Below are 17,608 nucleotides of genomic sequence, written 5' to 3'. Positions count from 1 at the left end.
CCAAAGAGGTGTCGCACTGCGGCACGCCGTTCGGACTCGGCTATAAAAAGGAGGCCCCTTATCATTGAGCTTAAACTTGAAACGGATTGCACTCATTGATATGTGAGAAGTTTGCCCCTGTTCCTTAGTGGAATGTTCATGGGCAAAATTTGCAATTTACCCATGTGAGAAGTACCGTGCCAGGTCTTCCACTCCGTCCTCTTGTACGGCTCAACAAACGTTCTGCTATAACAGCAGTAATTCTGCAATTTCAGAGCAGCAGGCTTACTGCTGAAAAGTCTGCTGTTTGCTGAAAATGACTGCTGCTTAATTATGAAGGGGATCTTAGAATGAAAAATAGAATACATATGTAAATGTGTGTCTCAGTGGATGCTTTGAATCACCACCGAATGTATACTCAGTCACAATTCGAAATGTATACAAATGGATGGATCACAAGTAATATTCCACAAATTAAATCATCTCCTCCAACAAAATGTAAAAAAAAAAATGCCTAAAGTAATCAAAACAAGCAACAGGCAACCATGAAAAGTAGCATAATTTTTTTTCAGCAGACTTTTGTATTTAAAACAGCAGATTTTGTTTGCTGATTTAACTGACCGAAATATTTGCTGAAACAGCAGTAATGTCTGCTTTCCCATTTTCAGCAGACAAAAAATGCTGATATTTTTGCTGTAGCCAAAAACCACTGCCTAGCCAAGTTCCAGCTGCGTATAGACCATCCATTACATCTATTGTGCAATCCATCCCTGCGGTTGGAGTACCGTTCCAGGTCTTCACCTATAACAACAGCCACTACCCGTTTTAGCCCGTATTCTCAAATGCCGTTCCAGGCCTCAGCGATAAGTATTCTCCCTAAGATATTTATCTCTCGGTAGCCTACACTCAAATAAACAGATTGTGAAAACCGAAACAAACTCCGTGTTCTCTACTCAAGTCATTGCAATTATAAATTTTCTGTGCCGGACCTTCCCCCCACCAGTTATACCCTAGCACACGTGGGAAAACCTGTTGTTACAGCCTCTAGAGTTTGCATTTCTGAACCAATTTCGCAACTGATTTCTGGCATAGCTTCCAACAACTCTGACATGTATGGTTCAAGTCGAGCTTTAACATGATATAGCTTCCCATTATATAAACCCATCTGCCAATTAAAATTTTTGAGCCTCTAGAGGGCGTTTTTTGCCTGATTTCGCTGGAATAGTGGCCTATGATAGGCTTTTCGACATCCGTGTCCTATATGGTTCAGATCGGCCTATATTTACATATAGCTGCCGCGATCTCCCGGTTTAAGATCTTGGGTCCATAAAAGGCCCATTTATTTCCCGCTTTCGCAGAAATTTCGCACAAACATCTATGTTAGGCTTTCCGACATATGGTTCAGATCGGCCTATATTTGGATATAGTTGCCGTATATACCGATCTCCCGATTTAAGGTCTTGGGCCCATAAAACGAGCATTTATTTCCCGATTTCATAGTAGTTTATTATGACTTCCAGTATTAATGGGTAGAATTGCCCAAATAGCTGACATCAAAACTGTCTAATTTGCCTATATTCAACCATATTCCGGTTGTCAAAGGAGTATTATTTCACTTTCTTTAAAATAGATTTTTGTTTTTATTACCTGACATATAAAATCTTAAATCTAAAACTTCCTATAACAAAGCAGCATATAAAAATCCATTCTTTCATTTCTAAAGGGACCTGCTTTCTCATATTGTGACCGTCTTTCTTCCGTAGGCAATCAGTAGGTCATATTTCATGCTACATTTCGATTGCGAATCGCTAAGATCTCCCGTTTTGGCGGCTACAAAATCATCCATAAATTCATCTTGCTTGGATTTTGGTATAAAATCTATTAGGCCACAGACGGACTTGATATTTTCTGTAAATAAGGAAATCAAGAGATCGAAGAGAATTAAATTGAAAATTGACAAGTAAAAACATGCTTAGTTCTGCCCATCTGAGTCTTGGGAACCCACCACTTCCCGCCGAGTGCACCCCAGCCGCAATGTAGTTATGTGGTGCCTACGTCCTATCACCGCCTATTTTTTCTTCCCAGAACAGTGTACATCCGTGGTCACTGCACCGTAACAACCCGAGACATCTTCCGTACTTTCGTACTATGATCCGACGACTGACGTAACCTAACCTCGTTTGCCTCGCCGGATAACCTTAACGATCCCCATCACGCCACTGCCTTGCTGGGGAGTGCTGTTCCCAGCCTTCCCCGCAACAAAATCTCTGGCCGTTAAGCCCAGTCTGGTGTTAACCCAAGCGCCCATGTAAGAAGTACCGTACCAGGTCTTCCACTCCGTCCTCTTGTACCGCCTAGCCAACGATCGCCGGTCGAAAATTGGGGCCCTCGCCACAGCCCTAAGAGTGCCTTTCCCGGCCTCCATCGCTTGACCCTGCCGTAGAACCACCAGTAGAACTGCTGAAAACTTCCGCAAATGAATGAATGAAATGATTTAGAAACAAATGGAAGATTCTAGGGGCCTTAGAAGACTTATCGGAAGACCGGTTCATATGGGAGCTATGTTGGAAGTCATAATGAAACACTGCGTTCTTAGTTCCAGACCAATCGGATAACAATTGCAACTTCCAGGGGCTTTAAATGTCGAACCGGGAAATCGGTTTGTATGGAAGCTATGTAAGAATATACAACGATTTGAACCATACCTGGCAAGTTTTTTGAAGTCATAATAAAACAAGAATTTCGGTTTCAAGGTGCTCAAAATGTCAAATCAGGAGATCGCTTTATATGGGAGCTATATTGGTTTATAGACCGATTAGAACCGTTCTGGGCACAGTTATTGGAAGTCATAACGAAAATAACAATTTCGGCTTCCAGGAGCTCAAAATGCCAGATCGGGTGAGCGGCTTATATGGGAGCTATATCGGTTTAAAACCCGATATGGACCTAAAGTTCAGCCAAATAGGATGAAATTTAGGGCTTTCAAGGGCTCACGATTTCAAATCAAGAACGATTTGAAATTGTAAGCCCCCATTTTATATGGGAGTTATATCAGGCTCTTGTTTGAACCGTGGAGTGGAGCGGACGTTTTGTTATTTTGCTCCGCAAAAATATTCTGTAACTCATAATAGGCAGTTATGTTCGGAAAAAATGAAAGTCGCTCAAGAATAGCTACGATTTTTATACCCACCACCAAGTGATGGGTTTCCAACCCGAAAATCTAAACCGATCTTACCATGTCCATCTGTCTGTCTGTCAGTTGAAAGATTTGCACAGATTCTTTTTTTTTCTCCATAAGCAGGTTAAGTTCGAAGATGGGCTATATCGGACTATATCTTGATATAGCCCCCATATAGACCGATCCGCTGATTTAGGGTCTTAGGCCAATAAAAGCCACATTTATTATCCGAATTTGCTGAAATTTGGAATAGCGAGTTGTGTTAGGCCCTCCGACATCCTACGTCAATTTGGACCAGATCGGTTCAGATTTGGATATAGCTGCCATATAGACCGATCCTCAGATTTAGGGTCTTAGGCCCATTAAAGCCACATTATTATCCGATTTTGCTGAAATTTGGGACAGTGAGTTGTGTTAGGCCCTCCGACATTCTACGTCAATTTAGACCAGATCGGTTCAGATTTGGATATACCTGCCATATAGACCGATCCTCAGATTTAGGGTCTTAGGCCCATTAAAGCCACATTTATTATCCGATTTTGCTCAAAATTTGGGTCAGTGAGTTGTGTTAGGCCCTTCGACATTCTTCGTCAATTTGGCTCAGATCGGCCCAGTTTGGATATAGCTGCCATACAGACCGATCCTCAGATTTAGGGTCTTAGGCCCATTAAAGCCACATTATTATCCGATTTTGTTGAAATTTGGGACAGTGAGTTGTGTTAGGCCCTCCGACATCCTACGTCAATTTGGACCAGATCGGTTCAGATTTGGATATAGCTGCCATATAGACTGATCCTCAGATTTAGGGTCTTAGGCCCATTAAAGCCACATTATTATCCGATTTTGCTGAAATTTGGGACAGTGAGTTGTGTTAGGCCCTCCGACATTCTACGTCAATTTAAACCAGATCGGTTCAGATTTGGATATACCTGCCATATAGACCGATCCTCAGATTTAGGGTCTTAGGACCATTAAAGCCACATTTATTATCCGATTTTTCTCAAAATTTGGGACAGTGAGTTGTGTTAGGCCCTCCGACATCCTACGTCAATTTGGACCAGATCGGTTCAGATTTGGATATAGCTGCCATATAGACTGATCCTCAGATTTAGGGTCTTAGGCCCATTAAAGCCACATTATTATCCGATTTTGCTGAAATTTGGGACAGTGAGTTGTGTTAGGCCCTCCGACATCCTACGTCAATTTGGACCAGATCGGTTCAGATTTAGATATAGCTGCCATATAGACCGATCCTCAGATTTAGGGTCTTAGGCCCATTAAAGCCACATTATTATCCTATTTTGCTGAAATTTGGGACAGTGAGTTGTGTTAGGCCCTTCGACATCCTTCGTCAATTTGGCTCAGATCGGCCCAGATTTGGATATAGCTGCCATATAGACCGATCCTCAGATTTAGGGTCTTAGGCCCATTAAAGCCACATTTATTATCCGAATTTGCTGAAATTTGGAATAGTGAGTTGTGTTAGGCCCTCCGACATCCTACGTCAATTTGGACCAGATCGGTTCAGATTTGGATATAGCTGCCATATAGACCGATCCCCCAATTTAAGGTCTTAGGCCCATAAAAGCCACATTTATTATCCGATTTTGCTGAAATTTGGGACAGTGAGTTGTGTTAGGCCCTTTGACATTCTTCGTCAATTTGGCTCAGATCGGATCAGATTTGGATATAGCTGCCATATAGACCGATCCCTCGATTTAGGGCTTAGGCCCATAAAAGCCACATTTATTATCTGATTTTGCTGAAATTAGGGACAGTGAGTTATGTTAATCCCCTTGACATACTTCTGCAATATGGCCCAGATCGGTTCAGATTTGAATACAGCTGCCATATAGACCGATATCTCGATTTATGGTCCTAGGCCTATAAAAGGCGAATTTATTGTCGGATTTCGCCGAAATTTCCCACAGTGAGTTTTGTTAGGCCCCTCGACATCTTTCTGCAATTTGGCTCAGATCGGTCCAGATTTGGATATAGCTGCCATGTAGGCCGATACCTCGATTTAAGGTCTTGGGTCCATAAAGGGCTTATTTATTGTCGGATTTCGCTGAGATTGAAGTGAGTTGTGGTAGGCTTTTCGACATCCGTGTCGTATATGGTTCAGATCGGTCTAGGTAGCTACTACAAAGACCAATATTTTGTTCTATAAAATTGAACAATTACTTGTTCTTATTAGATCACTCAATATCCGTGTCGAATTTGGTCCAAATCGGTCCATATTTCGATAAAGCTACTAAGGGGGAATAAATAATGCATTTTTCACCGGATTATGACGAAAGGTGGTTTACATATATACCCGAGGTGGTGGGTACCAAAGTTAGGCCCGGACGAATTTAACGCCCTTTTACTTGTTTACAAGTTTTTTCGATTTTCCACTGTGGGACATGCGGATAGAATATAGATTCTTCATGGGGTCTTGGACGAATTCTGTGATGTGTAACAAAACAATGATGATGAAATTAGTTTACCCCTACCCTATGGTAGAGGGTATGAACAATATTTGCCCAAAAAAACATGGTCGTTTGAATTGGGAACGTACTTCGTGTCAGCTATCCTGTAGATGTAAAACTACCATAGGCTGGGGGTATACTAATCTAGTCATTCCGTTTGTATCACCTCGAAATATTGATCTGGGACCACATAAGGTATATATGTTCTAGATCGTCTCGGCATTCTGATTCAATCTAGCCATGTCCGTCCGTCCGTCCATCCATCCGTCTGTCGAAATCACGATAGCGGTCGAACGCGTTAAGACAGCCGCTTGAAATTTTGTACAGATACTAAATATTGATGTAGGTCGTCGAGGATTCCAAATGGGCCATATCGGTTCAGATTTAGATATAGCTCCCATATAAACCGATCTCCCGATTTGACTTCTTGAGCCCCTGGAAGCCGCATTTTTTTCCGATTTGGCTGAAATTTTCCACATAGTGTTCTGTTGTGACTTTCAACAACTATGCTAAGTACCGTCCAAATCGGTCTATAACTTGATATAGCTCCCATACAAACCGAATTCCCGATTTGACTGCTTGAGTCCTTACAAGCCGCAATTTTTGTACAATTTTTTTGTTATGACTCTCAACAACTGCGCCAAATACGGTCCAAATCGATCTATAACCAGATATAGCTCCCATATTTTAGCATAATCCATGGTGGTGGATTCCCAACTTATCACGCTTTCACTTGTTGAAATTTCCACCTACCTTTAAAATTCTCCACAGTACCATAATTAATCGACCGCGGTCTTAGATCTGCTTCAATTTCACAAAATCCCTCGTCCTCCATCATTTGAGTGAACACATCTCTCGTTTGATCACAGCCATGCAAAGGTGAGACGAATCGTTGAACATCCGTTGTTATATAAGGTGACCATTTGGGATCTTTGTTAATATGCAGGTAAGCATCAAAAATTGTATGGCTGGACATGAATATAAGAAAACAATCACCACCTGAGGGTCTTAGGAGTTTGAACATATTATTCAAGGCCAATCTAGAGGAAAATTAAGGGAAAATATGGAGTGGGGATTATGGTTTTAGTTTCCACGTTACCAACGCACTTACCTATGATTTTGAACCCAATGTAGACATAACATAGAAGTCACATGATCAAATTGACCTTGCAAACCTTGAGGCAAGGGCTTTGGCGAGCCTATATCCAGAGTTAGAAATTCACATTTTTCCACAAAATGATAAAATCTTTGGGCATAGTCTACCATATCTGCTGAGATGTCACTGCCAATGATTTTTGTAAAATTCGGCGGCATTAAAGGATAGATGTAATCAATGAGAACATCGCCAGGACCACTACCCACATCGATAAGCGAGTCTGCTCCATCTAAACGCCACTTCCATTTGCTTGAGTACTCCTGTATAAGCTGCCCCACATCCCTTTTAGGAGCTGCATGAGATTTGTGATATAAAGCCGGTAGATTCATGTAAACCACTCTAAACTTTTCTATGAATAGCGAGAAATTCATGGCCCACTTGATATATTTATTCAAGTTTTTAAAAACAAAATTAATTAAAGCTTCCCTATAAATCTAATTAAAGGGGTCACCACTAATTCCAAACCTGCAGAAGTCATTTAGTGCTGCTGCTCCACCCTAGTATGGAATGTAGGTTCGTTGGATTTGTTGTTTGCCAGAGCTTAACAAATGATTATCTGTGTAAGCTCAGGCTTGATATTAATTGTCTATCCACGGAATTGAAAAGTTGTAAATTGTTTTCCAATAATTGCCTTAGAGGCAGGAAATATTCGTAATTTGCTTGACTGGAATTTGTGCAAATATGCTTTGATCTTTTTACGACAATTTGGATTTGAAAATGCTTAAGTAGCTGATATTAACTGCAAACTACAGCAATTCAATTCAATTCCCTATAACATTGTTAAAACAGCAATTTTCAATAAATTAGCTTTAGGTCGTTGTGATATTGCTAAGAAATATACCAACAAGTAGGTTAGGTTAGGTTGAAAAAGATACTTATCCGCCCCATGCCACTATGGACATACACCTAAGCCAGTAATCGGCTTGCTGTGCGCTGCTAATACTTAAGAAGTAACCTTGTAAAAGAAAATCTAAGTTAGGAAATCGGTGCTACTTACAAAATCCTTAATTGTTTTCCATGTCACGTCCCTAAGTTGGTTGATGTCTGGTGTCTTTTAGCCGCCGAAATCGGGCAATACAAACAAGTAAAGAAGTGGTAAGATCGGACCAACCGAATCTTGGGAATCGCCCACCAAGGATACTGCAAAAAATGTTCACAAAAGATCTCAGTTGAAGGGCATAAACGCACATATCAAATTTCTGCCCAATAAGGCAACACTTTAGATTCTAGAGGCCGTAGAAGACGTGTAGGGAGATCGGTTTATATGGAAGCCATATCGGTATTGTATTTTAAATTTCAACAAAATCGGGTAATAATAAAGCTTTTATGAGCTTCAGACCCTTAATCGACATATCGGTCCATATGACAGCTATATATAAATACAGTCCTATTTTTATCATATTTGGGTAGGATGGCGGGTGGCCTAAAACTACTCACTGTTTTAAATTTCAGTGAAATTGGATAAAAAAAAAAACAAGTAAAAGCGTGCTAAGTTCGGCCGGGCCGAATCTTATATACCCTCCACCATGGATCGCATTTGTCGAGTTCTTTTCCCGGCATCTCTTCTTAGGCAAAACAGGATATAAGAAAAGATTTGCTCTGCTATTAGAGCGATATCAAGATATGGTCCGGTTTGGACCACAATTAAATTATATGTTGGAGACCTGTGTAAAATGTCAGCCAATTCGAATAAGAATTGCGCCCTTTGGGGGCTCAAGCGGTAAAATAGAGAGCTCGATTTATATGGGAGCTGTATCGGGCTATAGACCGATTCAGACCATTATAAACACGAATGTTGATGGTCATGAGAGAATCCGTCGTACAAAATTGCAAGCAAATCGGATAATAATTGCGACCTCTAGAGGCTCAAGAAATCAAGATCCCAGATCGGTTTATATGGCAGCTATATCAGGTTATAGACCGATTTGAACCACACTTGGCACAGTTGTTGAATATCATAACAAAACACGTCGTGCAAAATTTCATTCCAATCGGATAAGAATTGGGCACTCTAGAGGCTCAAGAAGTCAAGACCCAAGATTGGTTTATAAGACAGCTATATCAGGTTATGGACCGATTTCAACCATACTTGACACAATTGATGGATATCATAACAAAATACTTCGTGAAAAAATTCAATCAAATCGAATAAGAATTGCGCCCTCTAGAGGCTCAAGAAGTCAAGGCCCAAGATCGGTTTATATGGCAGCTATATCAAAACATGGACCGATTTGAACCATACTTAGCAAAGTTGTTGGATATCATAACAAAACACGTCCTGCAAAATTTCATTCCAATCGGATAAGAATTGCGCACTATAGAGGCTCAAGAAGTCAAGACCCAAGATCGGTTGATATGGCAGCTATATCAGGTTATGGACCGATTTGAACCATACTTGGCACAGTTGTTGGATATCATTACAAAACACGTCGTGCAAAATTTCATTTTAACCGGATAAGAAATGCGCATTCTAGAGGCTCAAGAAGTCAAGACCCAAGATCGGTTTATATGGCAGCTATATCAAACCATGGACCAATATGGCCCATTTACAATACCAACCGACCTACACTAACAAGAAGTATTTGTGCAAAATTTCAAGCGGCTAGCTTTACTCCTTCGAAAGTTAGCGTGCTTTCGACAGACAGACGGACGGACGGACGGACGGACATGGCCAGATCGACATAAAATGTCGTGACGATCAAGAATATATATACTTTATGGGGTCTCAGACGAATATTTCGAGTAGTTACAAACAGAATGACGAAATTAGTATACCCCCCATCTTATGGTGGAGGGTATAAAAATAATTGCTATCCTATTGGAGCTATATCAAGTTAGGGTTTGGACCATAATCGATTTCGAGACCATAGTAGAAGTCATTGGAGACCATAGTAGAATAAGAATAAGAAGACCATATGAATAAGAATTGCGTCTTTTGGGGGCTCAAGAAGTCAAATAGGAGATCGGTTTATAGGAGAGCTGTATCAGGCTATTGACCGATTTAGACCATATTTGACACGTATGTTGAAGGTCATGGGAGAAGCCGTTGTACAAAATGTCAATCCCGAATGGGATATTGGCAACGCCCTCTAGAGGCTTAAGAAATCAGGATCCCAGAACAGTTTATAGGGCAGCTATATCAGGTTATTCACCAATTTGACCCATACTGAAAATCATAGCAAAATACGTCATGCTAAAATTCAGCCAAATCGCATGAGAATTGCGCCCTCTAGTGGCTCAAGAAGTCATTTGACCCATACTGAAAATCATAGCAAAATACGTCATGCTAAAATTCATCCAAATCGGATCAGAATTGCGCCCTCTAGTGGCTCAAGATACAAGATCGGTTTATATGGCATATCAGGTTATGGACCGATTTAAACCATACTTGGCACAGTATGGATTCCTCCGAATTGAGAACTTGCCGGCGGGACTAATTTCAGGATGGTTTTGTATGGTCTTCACAAAATCTGCATTTTTTTGCTATCGTCATTAACATTTTACCTCCCACGAACGGAGCACTGGCACTCTTATTCAGGAGTTGAATTTTATGGCCATGATCTTAAATTACTTCTGGATTCGATTGTTCATCCATCGATTCTTCATCGATGGCGGCAATGCAGTTTTTTAAACTGCCTATCTCATCAATCATCACAATGGCTTTACTAGCACTGGCGGCCATCTTCTCTTTCCGAGCAGGCAAAGTTTTCGATGAGCTGCATAAGCTCGTCCTTTAAGGTTTTGACTACACGTAATGTATCTATGGTGGCTTTCAATTTCTCTTTGACTGACAGCAGCAGTACGCTGTTTGCGCTCCTTATTCAACTCGACTTCCATATCTCTCAATAGGCTCCCTAAGCCGCTACGTATCTCCTAAGCTGCTTATCTTTGCCTGTACATCTCGTTCGAATTTATAGCGCATTTTTTTAATATTGACTGAGAGAGATGCATATTTGGTTAGCTGCAAACTAACTTCCAATTCTTTGTTTCGAGCTTTCAGATCGGCGATTTGCGATTTCAAGGCGTGTTTAGCCAAGTTTTTATCGGCATTGAATTAGGTGTTGCCCAAAACTTCAAATTCATTTTGTTGCGCCTTGCGATTGTTATTCATCTTCAATTTTATCACAGGCCAAGTCCAATTTACGACTAGTGTTAGAGGACCTTGGTTTGATTTGCACGGGCTCCACGTTCGGCAGTATAACGCTCTTAGACAAATTCCTCGGAAATGGCTTTCTGCTTGGCTAAAATCAAATCAATGTTCATTTGGTTCATTTCCTCCTCGAACTATTCATCCAAGACCCCATAAAGTATATATTGGGTTGCCCAAAAAGTAATTGTGGACAGTAAAGTAAATGCATTTTTAATAAAACTTAAAATAAACTTTAATCAAATATACTTTTTTACACTTTTTTTCTAAAGCAAGCTAAAAGTAACAGATGATAACTGACAGAAGAAAGAATGCAATTACAGAGTCACAAGCTGTGAAAAAATTTGTCAACGGCGACTATATGAAAAATCCGCAATTACTTTTTGGGCAACCCAATAAATGTGTGCTCTGTTAAGAAAGCTCATCTTCCATTTAATCGACTTCCACTTAATCGACCCACTGAAGCGGCACTTCGGGCTATTGTGACTAAATATTGCGCCAAATTTACATTGTTGGATATTAAACCACTAATACGCTTAAGTTGAAGGCAAACTGAAGAAAATTTCGCAGCTGTATCGGTCAGTGTTAATGATGACCATCAATTATCGAATCGTCGCCGTTCGCAGCAATCGGACCTCTATTACTCAACAACGTGGAAAATTTTGCGGAAGGATTGAGGTGTGAAGCCTTTCAAAATACAGCTGGTGCAAGAATTGAAGCCGAACAATCTACCGCAACGCAGAATTTTCCGACAAAAAAGTGGATCTTCGCCCAACTTTTCAAGAACCCATACACCTATGGGTTCTTGGCCGAAGATCCACTTTTTTGTCGGAAAATTATGTTCAGCGACGAAGCTCATTTTTGGCTCAATGGGTACGTCAATAAGCAGCATTGTCGATTTTGAAGTAAAAATCAGCCAGAAGCATTGCAAAAGCCACCAATGCATGCAGAAAAAGTCACAGTTTGTTGCGGTTTATGGGCTGGTGTCATCATTGGACCGTACTTCTTCAACGGTATAAGAATAGTGAGCGCTATCCTGAGATTATATCCAACTTCTATGCCCAAAAAGCAAGAGCTTGACTTGCATAACATGTGGTTTTGAGAAATTTTATTCTGAATTTCTTACTAAAGGGAAACATTGTTCCAAATTTCTTATTAATTATGGAATGTGTTATATAAATATTTTCTAAAACAATTCAAAGAACTGTTTATTTCTCCTTTGGAGACATTGATTGGCATGAACCAAATACTATGCCAATTCTATGACGTTCTATTGTTTGCCTGGGTATTTGCTCGACATCAACAATAGAGCACTTATAACCGTTTTGAATTTTAATTGATACTTCCATGATGAAAAATACTTGTCAATATTGATGATATTCTACATATTTCTGTTAATCTTAAGCAAAGTTCACTTTCAGTCAACAAATACAAATTAAGATAGAAAATGCCGACAAAAGTGATTAAAAAAAAAAAAATAATAATAATGTAAACAGAAAAGTGTGTATGCGGACAAAAGAAAAATGTAACCCCTGGAAAACGATATGTTGGGTTTCAATTTCAAAAAAAGTCATCTACAAATCCGCAATTACTTTTTGGGCAACCCAATAGTATTTATTACTAAAGGCACTCGTACTCTTTATGTTTCCAACAAAACTTCACTGTTGCAAAAGTATACAAAACTACCCACCTGGAAATTTATGTTGATCTAGTGATGATCTAGTACTTCGACTATGACACTTACAATTGCAACATTGGCCTTTGGAGGGTTAAGAAAACTATCTGTTTTTTATGGTAAAATTTTTCGTCTAATAAATTTTCTCTGAAATTATCATTTGTTGATATCAACACAAAAACTCTTTTCTACGAACGCCTTAACCTTTGCTTGTAGATTTGTTAATTATCATCCAATGAAGAACAAGTAAAAAGGCGTTAAGTTCGGCCGGGCCAAACTTTGGATACCCACCACCTCGGGTATATATGTAAACCACCTTTCATCAAAATTCTGTGAAAATTGCATATCTTATGCAGCAGTTATATCGGAATATGATCCAATTTGGACCAAATGCTGATAAATACAAGTCATTGTTTAATTGTGTATAACAAAATATAGGTCTTTTTAGTTGTTATATCTAAAAATAAACCGATCTGAACTACATACGACACGGATGTCGAAAAGCATAACATAAGTCAGTGTGTCAAATTTCAGTGCAATCGGATTAAAAATGCGCCTTTTATGGGGCCAAGAATTTAAATCGAGAGATCGGTCTATATGGCAGCTATATGCAAATCTTGATCGATCTAGACCAAATTGCAGAAATATGAGGAGGGGCTTAACTTAACTCTTTGTCCCAAATTTCGGCAAAATCGGACAATAAATGCGCTTTTTATGGCCCCAAAACCTAAAACCGAGAGATCGGTCTATATGGTAGGTATATCCAAATCTGGGCCGATCTAAGCTAAATTGAGGGAGAATGTTGAAGGGCCTAAGACAACTCACTGTCCCAAATTTCCGCAAAATCGGATAATAAATGTAGCTTTAATGGGCGTATGACCCTAAATCGGAGGATCGGTCTATATGGCAGCTATATCCAAATCTGAACCGATCTGGGCCAAATTGACGAAAGGCGTTGAAGGGCTGAACACAACTCACTATCCCAAATTTCAGCAAAATCAGATAATAAATGTGGCTTTTATGGGCCTAAGACCCTAAATTGGAGGATCGGTCTATATGGCAGCTATATCCAAATCTGAACCAATCTGAGCCATATTGGCGGAAGATGTCGAAGGGCCTCAGACAACTCACTATCCCAAATTTCAGCAAAATCGGATAATAAATGTAGCTTTTATGGACCTATGACCCTAAATCGGAGGATCGGTCGATATGGCAGCTATATCCAAATCTGGACCGATCTGGGCCAAATTGACGGAGGATATCGAAGGGCATAACACAACTCACTGTCCCAAATTTCAGCAAAATCGGATGATAAATGTGGCTTTTATTGGTCTAAGACCCTAATTCGCGGATCGGTCTATATGGGGGCTATATCAAGATATAGTCCGATTTAGCCCATCTTCGAACTTAACCTGCTTATGGACAAAAAAAGAGTCTGTGCAAAGTTTCAGCTCAATATCTCTATTTTTGAAGACTGTAGCGTGATTTCAACAGACAGACGGACGGACATGTCTAGATCGTCTTAGATTTTTACGCTGATCAAGAATATATATAGGGTCGGAAATGGATATTTCGATGTGTTGCAAACGGAATGACAAAATGAATATACCCCCATCCGTCGGTGGTGGGTATAAAAATTAAAATTTATTTTGTTTCCATTTAAATTGTATGATTGATTGAAAAACAAGTAAAAAGGCATTAAGTTCGGCCGGGCTGAACCTTGGATACCCACCACTTCGGGTATATAGGTAAACCCCCTTTCGTCGCAATCCGATAAAAATTGGATAACATATGCACCCAAATTTGGCACGGTCATTGAGTGGTCTTATAAATACAGGTCACTAATGAATTTCAACAAAATCGGGTAACAAATAAAGCTGAGCTTCAAAGCCTTAACCGGCATATAGGTCTATATGACAGCTATATCTAAATACAGTCCTATTTTTACCATATTTGGGTTGGATGGCGGGTGGCCTAAAACTATTCACTGTTTCAAATTTCAGCGAAATCGGATAAAAAAATAAGCATTTATGGGCTTCAGACCGTTTATCGTCAGATCGGTCTATATGGCAGCTATATCTAAATATAGTCCGATCTGAAACACACTTAGGTCAGACGTCAGGAGGCTTAAAATGACAAAATTTTTCAAATTTCAGCGAAATTGGGCAAAAAATAAAGCTTTTATGGCCTTCAGACCCATTATCGGCAGATCGGTCTATATGGCACCTATATCTAAATATAGAACGATCTGAACTTTATTTGGGTCAGATGTTTGTAGGCCTAAAAATACTCGCTGTTTTAAATTTCAGGGAAATCTGATAAAAAATAAAGTTTTAATGGGCTTCAGACCCTTTATCGGGAGATCGGTCTATATGGCAGCTATATCTAAATATAGTCCGATCTGAAACACACTTAGGTCAGACGTCAGGAGGCTTAAAATGACAAAATTTTTCAAATTTCAGCGAAATTGGGCAAAAAATAAAGCTTTTATGGCCTTCAGACCCATTATCGGCAGATCGGTCTATATGGCAGCTATATCTAAATATAGTACGATCTGAACTATATTTGGGTCAGATGTTGGTAGGCCACAAACTACTCACAGTTTTAAGTTTCAGCAAAATCGGATAAAAAATAAAGCTTTTATGGGCTTCAGACCCTTTATCGTCAGATCGGTCTATATGGCAGCTATATCTAGATATAGTCCAGTCTAACCATACTTAGGTCAGATATCGGGAGGCTTAAAATAACCCACTATTTCAAATTTCAGCAAAATTGGGCAATAAATAAAACTTTTATGGGCTTCAGACCCTTTATGGGGAGATAGGTCTATATGGCAGCTATATCTAAATAAAGTAAGATCTGAACTATATTTGGGTCAGATGTTGGTAGGCCACAAACTACTCACAGTTTTAAGTTTCAGCAAAATCGGATAAAAAATAAAGCTTTTATGGGCTTCAGACCCTTTATCGTCAGATCGGTCTATATGGCAGCTATATCTAGATATAGTCCAGTCTAACCATACTTAGGTCAGATATCGGGAGGCTTAAAATAACCCACTATTTCAAATTTCAGCAAAATTGGGCAATAAATAAAACTTTTATGGGCTTCAGACCCTTTATGGGGAGATAGGTCTATATGGCAGCTATATCTAAATATAGCCCGATCGAAACCATATTTAGGTCAGATATTGGTAGGCCTTAAACTAATCACTGTTTCAAATTTCAGCGAAATCGGGTAATAAATAAAGCTTTTATGGGCTTCAGACCCTTTATCGTCCGATCGGTCTATATGGCAGCTATATGTAAATATAGCCCGATCTAAACCATATTTAGGTCATATATTGGTAGGCCTTAAACTAATCACTGTTTTAAGTTTAAGCGAAATCGGATAAAAAATAAAGCTTTTATGGGCTTCAGACCCTTTATCGGCAGATCGGTCTATATGGCAGCTATATCTAAATATAGTAAGATCTGAACTATATTTGGGTCAGATGTTGGTACGCTTTAAATGACCCACTTTTTCAAATTTCAGTGAAATCGGATTATAAATAGGGTTTTTATGGGCTTCAGACCCTTTATTGGGAGATCGGTCTATATGAAAGCTATATCTAAATATAGCCCGATCTAAATTATATTCAGGTCAGATGTTGGTAGGCCTAAAACTACTCACTGTTTCAAATTTCAGCAAAAACGGATAAAAAATAAAGCTTTTATGGGCTTCAGACCCTTTATCGTCAGATCGGTCTATATGGCAGCTATATCTAAATATAGCCCGATCTAAACCATATTTAGGTCAGATATTGGTAGGCCTCAAACTACTCCCAGTTTTAAGTTTCAGCGAAATCAGATAAAAAATAAAGCTTTTATGGGCTTCAGACCCTTTATCGGGAGATCGGTCTATATGGCAGCTATATCTCAATAAAGTCCGATCTGAACCGTACTTAGGTCAGATGTCGGGAGGCTTAAAATGACCCACTTTTTAAATTTTCAGCAAAATTGGGCAATAAATAAAGCTTTTATGGCCTTCAGACACTTTATCGGCAGATCGGTCTATATGGCAGCTATATCTAAATATAGTCCGATCTAAACCATACTTAGGTCAGATGTCGGGAGGCTTAAAATGACCCACTTTTTCAAATTTCAGCGAAATTGGGCAATAAATAAAGCTTTTATGGGGTTCAGACCCTTTATCGGCAGATCGGTCTATATGACAGCTATATCTAAATATAGTAAGATCTGAACTATATTTGGGTCAGATGTTGGTAGGCCTCAAACTACTCAATGTTTTAAATTTCAGCGAAATCGGATAAAAAATAAAGCTTTTATGGGATTCAGACCCTTTATTGGCAAATCGGTCTATATGGCAGCTATATCTAAATATAGTCCGATCTGAACCATATTTAGGTTCGAACTTGAGAGGCCTGAAACTACTCACTGTTTCAAATTTCAGCGAAATCGGATAAAAAATGTAGTTTTTATGGGCGTTAAACCCTTTATCGGAAATTCGATCTATATAGCAGCTATATACAAATATGGTCCGATTTGGCGCGCTCAAGAACTTTACCAGCGTGCATCAAAAGGACGTATCTGTGCCAAATTTCAGCTCAATATATCAATTTTTTAACCCTGTAGAGTGATTACAACAGACGGACGGACAGCCGGATAGAAGGACACGCGACCATCGTTAAATCGTCTTAGAATTTTACGACGATTCGAAAAATATATACTTTGTAGGGTCGGAAATTGATATTTCGATGTGTTGCAAATGTAATGACTAAATGAATATACCCCCTATCCTACGGTGGTGGGTATAAAAAAAAACAAGTAAAAGCGTGCTAAGTTCGGTAAGGCCGAATCTTGGGAACCCATCACCATCGATTCTGCTTAAATATGGGAGCTATATCTGGTTATAGACCGATTTGGACCATACTTGGCACAGTGGTTAAGAGTCATAACAGAACACTTTATGCATAATTTCAGCCAAATCGAATAAAAATCTCGGC

General features: G+C 39.5%; 2 protein-coding genes across 2 annotated transcripts in view; both read right to left on the bottom strand.

The window, feature by feature from the left end:
* LOC106087697 (juvenile hormone acid O-methyltransferase-like) overlaps positions 1-17,608 on the bottom strand; it is a 228,752-nt gene that overhangs the window by 19,671 nt on the left and 191,473 nt on the right. The gene's annotated exons all lie outside the window — the stretch shown is intronic.
* On the bottom strand, positions 1,715-10,466 carry LOC106087705 (juvenile hormone acid O-methyltransferase). The gene is made up of 4 exons (XM_059365692.1): positions 10,356-10,466; positions 6,740-7,161; positions 6,382-6,668; positions 1,715-1,887 (listed from the first exon to the last, which is right to left on the bottom strand). Exons 1-4 carry the CDS (start codon positions 10,464-10,466, stop codon positions 1,715-1,717), a joined length of 993 nt encoding a protein of 330 aa, XP_059221675.1.

Source organism: Stomoxys calcitrans, chromosome 3, assembly GCF_963082655.1.
Source record: "Stomoxys calcitrans chromosome 3, idStoCalc2.1, whole genome shotgun sequence".
In the NCBI taxonomy this organism is placed as follows: Eukaryota; Metazoa; Arthropoda; class Insecta; order Diptera; family Muscidae; genus Stomoxys; species Stomoxys calcitrans.
This window is presented reverse-complemented; position numbering and strand designations above follow the sequence as displayed.

What these genes read in the sequence shown, in the direction of transcription:
- LOC106087705 (XM_059365692.1), bottom strand. Translation starts at nt 10,466, where the DNA reads ATGGCCGCCAGTGCTAGTAAAGCCATTGTGATGATTGATGAGATAGGC. An exon ending in ATGAACAATCGAATCCAGAA is followed by an intron (nt 7,162 to 10,355) that starts GTAATTTAAGAT and finishes AAATATATCAAG; the next exon opens with TGGGCCATGAATTTCTCGCT. An exon ending in CATTGGGTTCAAAATCATAG is followed by an intron (nt 6,669 to 6,739) that starts GTAAGTGCGTTG and finishes ATTTTCCTCTAG; the next exon opens with ATTGGCCTTGAATAATATGT.